General features: G+C 41.5%; 1 protein-coding gene across 6 annotated transcripts in view; it reads left to right on the forward strand.

Annotated features, from left to right (window-relative positions):
• Positions 1-1,587: 1,587 nt before the first annotated feature.
• ARMC2 (armadillo repeat containing 2) overlaps positions 1,588-9,951 on the forward strand; it is a 140,609-nt gene continuing 132,245 nt past the window's right edge. For 3 of the 6 annotated variants that reach the window (XM_017497382.2, XM_017497384.2, XM_017497383.2), the window contains exons 1-2: positions 1,588-1,743; positions 7,888-8,148. In XM_017497382.2, the coding sequence (XP_017352871.1) occupies positions 7,931-8,148 (218 nt within the window). In that variant the 5' untranslated portion in view covers positions 1,588-1,743; positions 7,888-7,930. The remainder of the gene's footprint in view (positions 1,744-7,887; positions 8,149-9,951) is intronic. The other 3 variants (XM_017497385.2, XM_037727429.1, XM_017497387.2) reach the window with 2 other exon arrangements.

Here is a 9,951-nt window from a genome sequence, read left to right on the forward strand (position 1 = left end):
GCTATGACAGGGACTCTGTCAGTTTTCTAAGAATGAGCAGAAAAGGCTGGGGGCGGTGGCTCACGCCTGTAATCCCAACACTTTGGGAGGCCGAGGCGGGCAAATCACCTGAGGTAAGGAGTTCAAGACCAGTCTGACTGACATGGAGAAACCCTGTCTCTACTAAAATTTAAAAATTAGCTGGGCATGGTGGCACATGCCTGTGATGCCAACTGCTGGAAGCTGAGGCAGGAGAACTGCTCGAACCCGGTCAGTGGAGGTTGCAATGAGCCGAGATTATACCATTGCACTCCACCCTAGGCAATAAGAGCAAAACTCCATCTTAAAAAAAGAAAAAAAGAATGAGCAGAAAAATCCAGGACTTTACCCCCAACTTTCCTTCCATCCAGGGACAGAAGATAACCAACACTGAATAAATTTTAAAATGATAGTGAGAGACCAAAATAAAGTGGCGTTGTATGACATCTCACAAGCTGTGAATTCAAAACACATAGTTTTATATAAAATGGGCAAAGGTCCATTTCCACAATGGAGTCCACTGACCAGTAAATGGAACTTGTTGGTATAAATCATGTTGAGTCACTGGAAAATACTTTAATCCTGAAGAAAACAAAACATTTTGTTTTGGGTCCTAAAATTATCCAATCAACAAATAGATATTTATTTTCTGTTATGTTTGAAATCCTCCTATCTTGAAGAATTTACATTCCTTTAGTTCAAGTTAGTATAATTTCCCACCTGGCACGATGCCTTACATATAGTATGTGCTCAAAAATATTTTCAATTTAATTATTCTTTACAAGATGCTTAGCACCAAGGGAAGTGGCATATTTCCAATGTTGGTAACAAATATCACTTCAGCTGGAAAATCCCCATGTTTACAAAACGTGGTGCAAACCTGAATGGAGATTGCTTATGATCTCACTTGTATTTAACACTGTAAAGCGTTGCTAAATTGTCTAATAGGAGAGAAGGGAATTTAAACTAGAAACACATAAATTGTTTTTTGCCATTCAACTGTGGTGACGCACGAACAAAAAACGACTGGCCACGGGGGACCTAGACTGGAATCTCCCTCTCCTGCTCACTACACCTCGGCCCCCAGCTCCTCTCCTGTGGATGGGGACGCCAGGCTGCTTATCACAGACTCAAGGGCCGATTACGGGCATACTCGGCAACCTCTGAAGTGCTCTACAAATGCAAGGGCTTAATAACAGCCAATATTTTAATATTCGTTGATTGCCACCTGCATAGCGGTTTACATCTATTTTCTCATGCAATCTCATCAATATTTCCTGCCACTTGACACTGGAGGAAACAGAGGCTCAGCAAGTGGTTCCAGGTTATACAGAGCCCTAACCTGAGCCAGTAAATCCTTACTCTTACCCGCAAGCATTAAGCTTCCGTCCTGCCTGTTTTTATTTTACAGAGGCGCTGGGAGCCGGCAGGTGAGCAACAAATTTGGTTAGGCAAATTGCTAAAAGTGGACAACTGCCCTCGACACCAGCACTCGCTGACCTCCCGGCCTCCGGCCCTCGCCGGGCTCCTCCCACCCGCTCCGGCCGACGCCACGCCTCGGCGCTTCTACGCATGCGTTGGCGGGACCCGCACAGGTCCAGAGGCTGAGCGGCGACCTGGGGCCGGCCCCACCCGCTCCAACGCTGCTGCCTGCGCAGTTGCGTCTGTCGAGCCGGAGGACGAGGTGAACCTCGCAGCCGCTGCTATCTCCAGCGTTCATCACAGGTGCTTTGGGTCTGGACGAAAGCCTCCTTCCCTCCCCGCTCGCCAAGCTCATTCCCCGGCTCGCTCCGCCCGCCCAGCAGCGGCCTGGCCCTGCAGTCTGGCGTCCGGGGTGGCGGCGGGAGGTAGTTTGTGTACGGTTACCATAGAGACGCTGGCGGCCGGGCATAGTGGGAGGGCGGCCGGGCGGGGTGAGTATGCTGCTGCGCTCTGCCCTGGCCGGGACCGTGGAGGAGCTGGCAGTGCCGTGGGTAGGGGAGCCGCTGCCTGTGCAGGAGGTGAGGTGTCTGTCCCCGCGGCTCACCAGGGACCCCTCCTGCCGTCGTCCGCCTGTCTGTCCTCGGATGGGGGAGAGAGGCTGAGTGCTCTGTGCATGCTGTCAGCGGTCCGGAGCGATTCTTTGTTTCTGTACACTCGGACTTAGCCAAGTGCGTGGTGCTTCACAGAAAGCCCAGTAATACTTGTTAAATGAGAGTGGTAGACTAAAGGGCTTTGTCTAGGCAGGGGTGACCGGGCCAGAGTCATACAGTGTATATATCTGGGCACTTCCAGGTAACAGGGCCTCAAATAAAAGTGTACGTGTAACAATATTTAACATACGTTAAAATCATACTAAAATCATTGTGTATACATAATGCCTTTTGAGATCCATTCCCACAGGTAACACAACAGGTCTTACGTCCCACCCTGATTTATATTTATTATATTTTAACTTGGTTGAAAAGCAAGCACCATTTATTATTTGTATCCTGGTTTCTTAATCTATGAGATTCTGGTTAGTTGTTAATGTTGATTTGGCATAGCTGATACTGAATAAAATGCTTAATAAAAATTCTCTGTTTTCATAAAGGCAAGCACCACCACCCACCGTTTAAATTTTAGAACTTATGTATAGAAACGCTGAACAAATGTCATTCTCTCTTTTGTAATTTCTATTTTTAAATGCTCGTGAAAATGATTTTTGCTGTATCCTTTTATCATGTAGCACTTAGGCAGTAATTGTTAACATCTGTTAAGATTGTTAACATTTCTAAGGGCCACATTAAAAAATGTTAGCACTTTTAAAGCACCATGCTAAAGTCCTTTACATGTATTGTTTAATTCTCCAAATAATCCTGTGAGGCAATTATTACTATCCACCTTTTATAGATGAGGAAACTGAGGCTTAGAGATGTTAGAGGCGTTGCCCAAGGTCACATGGCTGTGAATTGTCAGCATTTAAACCCTTACTCCAGCATCTAAGCACTTAACCACTGCCTCTTTGGGTGCTCATATTAATACAAAAATGATTCCAAGTCATGGAAGGGTGCTGAGTGTTTGATTTGCAGGGAAGACTGAAGCTGGGCTGCCTTTCCCCCATTGCAGGCATCCTGGTAGCCCAGTGTTACATTTAGCAAGAAGGCCCTGGTTCCAGTGGCTGTTAGCAGCAACGGTAAAGACAGCTCTTTATAATTAGTTATAAACTTCTATAAATTATGACTCTGAACTTCCCCACAGACCAATAAGAAATACCTCGTTGAAAAAAAAAAAAAAAAAAAAAGTTCTTCACTTTGAAATTTCCTGTTGCTGGTGGTGTTCACCCTCTAGAGGTCCAGTGGATACCTCAGACTCAGGATGGTGTGATGCAAGACAGAACTCAACCTCTTTCTTCTTTCCCTTAAAGTCTGCTTCTCTTCCTGTTTCTTTTAAAAGGTCTCCTTACCCTCTGGCTCCCCTAGGTTTGCATACCCAGTGTTGTTTCTGGCCTCTTCCTGGCATCACAGAGGCCAAATCCTGTTGATTCTGTTCTCAGTGCACCTCGCTTGTTCTCATCTCCCTAACCTCGGCCTCACCTTGACTCCTGTATCCCCGGCTTTTCATACGTCACTCATTGATCACAATATTGAGTCCTACTCTGTGCCAGGCAACTTTGAAATAAAGGCAAGACAGAAAGGAGGCTAAATTTGAACTCATCTGACCACATGACATCAAGAATCAGATTTGAAATAAGGTCCAGATTTCATAATTCACTGTAACAGATATCTCCAGTTAGAGAAATTATTCAGCCTTCGTCTGGAAATTTCTTAGCTCAAGTCTATATTTAAAAATGGAGTCAAGTGATTAGGTAAGTGTTGACCTTCAGCCTTGCCTCACGTGGAGGGTTGGGGCGGAGAGTCTTGGGGCAATACCACATGCACAGGCAATTCTAACACAGAGGGAGGATAGAGTGGCAGAGACCAGCCGGGGTCCCCATGGAGGCTAGCAGGGTGGGAGAGGCATGTCCAGGAAAGCTTCCTTGAGGAAGTGACCTTTGAGAGTTAGGTGGGTGATGACATAAAAACTGTCTGATTTCACTACTTCTGATTTTTGCCTTCCTTTCCTTCCTGCTCATCTCTGCCAGATCAAAATTCTGTATTTGATTTGCTCATCAGCTTTTATTTCTCGGCTTGCCATTTAATTTAGTTAGTTCAACCGCAATCTCCATTTTCAGAGTTCTCTCTTGTCCACACATTCCCTGTATGTCTTGGCGCTTTGCATTGGCTCACTTACTGACTTTGCTGGAACTTCCTTCTCTACTCCAGCTCAAGTGCCAGCCACTGCCACTTGCCCAAATTCAGCCCTTTTTTCACAACCTAGCTCAAGCACCACCTCTTCCAGGAAGTCTACCTGATGCCTTTCCCCAATCAGAAGTCCTTTCTTCTTTTGTGATCACATAAATTCTCTCTATGTTTTGTTGTTGCCATCAGTTTCTTCCTTGTATTTAAATCATTTGAGTATAAGTAGGGTAAATACTCAGCTGCTACACACCAAGAAGGCTGTTCCTGTTGGGAAAATATTGGAGTCTCTATGTGAGTGGGTTAATAGTTATAGCCCCAGTACCTCCAAGTGCCTCACCTCCTACCACCTCATGTAGTGGGTAAGAGTTTGAATGTTACCTGTGGGCATATATCATAGCCCTTTTTTTCCATTGCTTAAGACCCCGTCCAGACCAGGCATGGTGGCTCACACCTATAATCCCAGCACTTTGAGAAGCCAAGGAAGATAACTTGATCGCAGGAGTTTGAGACCAGCCTGGACAACATAGTGAGACCTCATCTCGAATTATTATTATTATTATCATTTTATTTTATTTTGAGACAGAGTCTCACTCTATCACCAGGCTGGAGTGCAGTGGTGCAATCCCGGCTCACTGCAACTTCCGTTTTCCAGTTTCAAGCAATCCTCCTGCCTCAGCCTCCCCAGTAGCTGGGACTACAGGCTCATACCACCATGCCCGGCTAATTTTTTGTACTTTTAGTAGAGATGGGGTTTCAACCATGTTGGCCAGGATGGTCTCGATCTCTTGACCTCGTGATCTGCCTGCCTTGGCCTCCCAAAGTGCTGGGATTACAGGCATGAGCCACTGTGCCCGGCCTATTATTTTTTAAAAGACTCTATCCACCTTGCAAAATTGTTGTGGGGTTAATTGAGATAATGCAGTCAAGAGCACTTAGCACAGTGCTTGGTGTTAAAGTAAATGTTTATCTCACATTAGTGATTCTTCTTGCTTGAGAGTGAAGATAGTTTTTTATTCTTCCTTGGGTTCCCAGAGATCTAATCAGAGGGCTTTGCACATAGGCAACAGTTAATCAGTACAACTCGCTGAATGGATTTGCTCTACTTGGCAGGAAAATTTTGTGAAGTTAAACTTTCTGTAGGACTATTGTCTTATGGTTCAGGTATACTTTACTATAAGTAGATAAGCATTCAGGTCCTGAGTGATTAATTTTCAAGTTGGCAAAAACCATCTATAATAATTTGTAATTTAACAAATACCAATTTAAAAATTTTTCCCCAAAGCCCCACTTCTAACTCTTTCAAGTCAGTTCACATGTATTATTAAAGATTTCCATGATTGATTTAGTTAATATTAATATATGATTATAACATTGTGCAGATTTTACATTATTGTACAAGTTTCTCACATTATAATTGTTAAATTGAGATTTGGTGGAAAAAGAAGAAGAAGGATAGAGAAAGTTGTGTTAGACTTTTTGGTAAAAATTGATAGACAAAAATATTTTTAACCCTGTATCTACATTGTTTCTACCAGTATCGGATTTGGTCAGTCTAAATTCCTGTATGCCCCCATGTAATTCACAGGATTCTTAGAATTTGACCTGAGTGAATACTCATCACTGTCTGAAAGAGTATAGTTTTAAATACAAACTAAAAGGTAGCCAGAGAGAACCTTAGGTCAGGAATGAGAGTCCATTATTACTCCCCAAAGAACTTCTCTAGTCTTTATTAGACTTGCCAGATTACTTTTGGACTTTGTTAGACTTATTTTTTATTTTATTTTTTTTTTTTGGGACGGAGTTTTGCTCTTGTTACCCAGGCTGGAGTGCAATGGTGCGATCTCGGCTCACCGCAACCTCCGCCTCCTGGGTTCAGGCAATTCTCCTGCCTCAGCCTCCGAGTAGCTGGGATTACAGGCACGCACCACCATGCCCAGCTAATGTTTTGTATTTTTAGTAGAGACGGGGTTTCACCGTGTTGACCAGGATGGTCTCGATCTCTTGACCTCGTGATCCACCCGCCTTGGCCTCCCAAAGTGCTGGGATTACAGGCTTGAACCACCGCGCCCGGCCTGTTAGACTTATTAGTGCCATGTGGGGCCAAAGGGGTGGCAAACCTGATTCAGGCTCTGGAAGAAGCCTATTTATTGTACAGAAACCTCTTCTCACTTAGTGGCCTCATTTCTTACTGCACTAGGTCTTTTAGAAACAAACCAACAAACCTGCCATGGCCACTGAAGTTAGATGTTATGGGACTGAATTTGTATTAGGCTTCCAAAAATAATATACATATATGCAGCTATAAAATATTTTGTGTATACTTTAAATAATTATCATTGAATATTTCAAAGTAAAAGCCAATTATTTCAAAAGTATTAGAAATAAAATGTACTGGGCCTGCCATCATTTTTGATAGTTATATTAATGAACATTATTGTAGAGACCTTGCTTAAATTCAAAATCCTATATAAAAAATTCATAAAATAGTATTGCTGATCAAGTAATTTTTTACTGTTTTAGCTCAACACCTGGCATTTCCCTATGAGACGTATGCTGTATTGTTTATAGTTTTCATCAGAAACTCTTGGGGTGGGCTGCGTAGAACTAAACAAATGTTCTTGTTGTCTGTTGTTACGTAACAGTGTTTAGAATCACAATGTAGTAAATCTTTATTTGTCTAAGGAATCACCTGTTGATTCTACTTGTAGAAATTGACCCTTTTTACTTTCCTGGGGCATATGTCACAAGGTTTTCTCTTTTGCAGTAGTTATTCTAAAATTGGGCAGCTGAAATAGGTGACAAATTCATAGAACTCTGTCTCTCTAGAGGTATCTTATGGGGTTCAAGTTTTTTTTTTTTTTTAAGAAATAAACACCTAATGCTGTGTACTCATTAGGATTCCATTTTAAAAATATGTACTACTTTAAAGTTTAGATTTGTCTCCATGGGACACACCAACATTTGAGAAGGATCTGCATTCTCGTGGCCCTTGTAATGACTTTCACTCTTTCAGAAAGGGGTATTGGGAAAGGATCCGCTGGTATTGATGTTTGGTATTTATTTACTTAGGTCACTACCTCAAATTATAGGTGAGCTGAATCAATTCATTTAATTACATCATGGACAAATGTGGGCTGAACCATTCTCTGAGGTTTGTTGCAAAATGAAGTGTCCTTTGGAAATACAACATTTCTGTCTAAAATTTAACCTTAGTGTGGAGGGTAGTGGGGAAGAAAAAAAACTGTAAGCATTTTAACAGAACCCTCAGTGTTTTTTGTAGGCTGAAGACCATGAGATGATTCTCTCTTCCTATTCTGTCTTCTTTCATGATTAATTGTTCTCTCTGGGTTTAGCTTTCATCCTGGGTTTCTTCCCTGCACATCTTTTTCCTCCGTTGTATATTTTTGAGGAAATTCTCCTCTCTACACTTTTGAGAGCTGTTCTCAGATCCTAACCTCCTAACTGCTTGGTGGATTTTTAATTAAAAATTGATTCAGATTTTTTAAAGCTTAATATAGCAGAATGGTTTTATATATGGATGGGTTTAAGCATTGCTTTGTAAAGTACTCGATAAAAATAATTGATGGGTTTTTGTACCATACATTTGCAGGGTGTGGTGTCGATCTGAAGAATATTTTGCTTTCAAAGGAGAGATGTTGTCTCCAAATGATAAAAAGTTAGGAAAACTGGATCCATTTTATCGACCTTCAGTGTCTAAGCAGAAGACCAGTGCAGAAATCATAAGTGAAGCACGAAATGCATTAAGAACAGTTAGAACCCAAAGACCATTTACACCACAGGAAGACCAAAGAAAACTGTTCGGACCTGCATCTTCACGAACATTGGAAAATAGACCTCCTTCCTCCTTCAGGTATATGGCATTTCACTTTCATGTGCACTCAGATATTCAGCACCAGGTTACACTTTTCCTTAATTCTACTTATGGATAGTTTTTAAAAATAGACTTATTTTTTAGAGCAGTGTTAGGTTCCCGGTAAAACTGGGTGGAAGGTACAGAGATTTCCCATGTACCCCCTACTTCAACACATGCACAGCAACTCATTATCACCATCCCCCACCAGAGTGGTACATTGGTTATAATCAATAAACGTATTTTGACACGTCATTATCACTCAAAGGCTGTAGTTCACATTAGGGTTCACTCTTGATGTTGTATGTTTTATGTGTTTGGACAAATTTCTGATGACATGTTATCACTGTCAGAGTAGTTTCACTGCCTTACAGATTCTTTGGTCTGCTTATTTTTCACTTCCTTCCCCCATCTCCTGGCAATCACTGATCTTTTTACTGTCTCCATAGTTTCACCTTTGCCACAATGTCATATAGTTGGAATATATAGGATGTCACCTTTTCAGATTGGCTTCTTTAACTTGTAGTATGCATTTAAGTTTCCTCTATGGTTTCTCATGGCTTGAGTAGCTCATTTCTTCTTAGTATTGAATAATATTCCATTGTCTGGATATATCACAGTTTATTTATCTTTTCACCCACTGAAGGACATCTTATTTGCTTCCAAGTTTTGGAAATTAGAAATAAAGCTGCCATAAACATCCATGTGTAAGTTTTTGTGTGGACGTAAGTTTTCAGCTCCTTAGGGTAAATGCCAAGGAGCATGATTGCTGCATCATATGGGAAGATGTTGCTTAGCTTTGTAAGAAACTGCCAAAGTGTCTTCCAAAGGGACTGTATCATTTAGCATTCCCACCAGCAGTGAATGAGAGTTCCTGTTCCTCACATCCTTGCCAGCACTGGCATTGTCAGGGTTCTAGATTTTGGTCATTCAAATTAGTGTATAGTGGTATCTCATTGCTTTAATTTACTTTCCCTGGTGACATATGATGTGGAGTGTTATTTTATATATTTATTTGCCTTATGTATGTCTTCTTTGGTCACGTGTCTGTTAAAGTCTGTGGCCCATTTTTTAAATGGGTTGTTTATGTTCTTGTTGAATTCTAAGAATTATTTTTGTATTTTAGATAAAAATTCGCTATATGTCTTTTGAAAATATTGTCTCCTGCTCTGCGGCTTTTCTTACTATCTTGATGGTGTCTTTTGCAGAGCAGAAGATTTTAATTTTACTGAAGTCAAGCTTATCAATTCTTTTCTTTCATGGATCATGCGTTTGGTGTTGTATATTAAAAGCCATCACAGTACCCAAAGTTGTCTAGACTTTGTCCTTTGTTATATTTTAGGAATTTTATAGTTTTGTGTTTTACAATTATGTCTGTGATCCGTTTTGAGTTAATTTTGGTGAAGGGTGTTATGTTTGTTTTTGCATGTAGACATCCAGTTGTCCCAGCACTATTTTTTTTAAGGAATATGAGCCAAAGTTTTACTTGTTAATGTCTTGCATTTGAAGTACTCTTTGATAGCATCCTTAGCTTGAGATTCTTTTCCATAGTCCTATCACATAACGACAACCAACCATTATATGGAGTTTCCCTCTCTGTCAGTTTTACAGAGACCTACCCATCACCCTAGTTTATTGTCATCAACCTTAATTAGATTGATTTGGTGTTCAGCTCAAAGGGCCTCCATCAACTTGAAATACACAGTCTCAGGCCAGGCGCGGTGGCTCAAGCCTGTAATCCCAGCACTTTGGGAGGCCGAGGTGGGTGGATCACGAGGTCAAGAGATCGAGACCATCCTGGTC

Source organism: Cebus imitator, unplaced genomic scaffold (genome assembly GCF_001604975.1).
Source record: "Cebus imitator isolate Cc_AM_T3 unplaced genomic scaffold, Cebus_imitator-1.0 Scaffold231, whole genome shotgun sequence".
NCBI classification, from domain to species: domain Eukaryota; kingdom Metazoa; phylum Chordata; class Mammalia; order Primates; family Cebidae; genus Cebus; species Cebus imitator.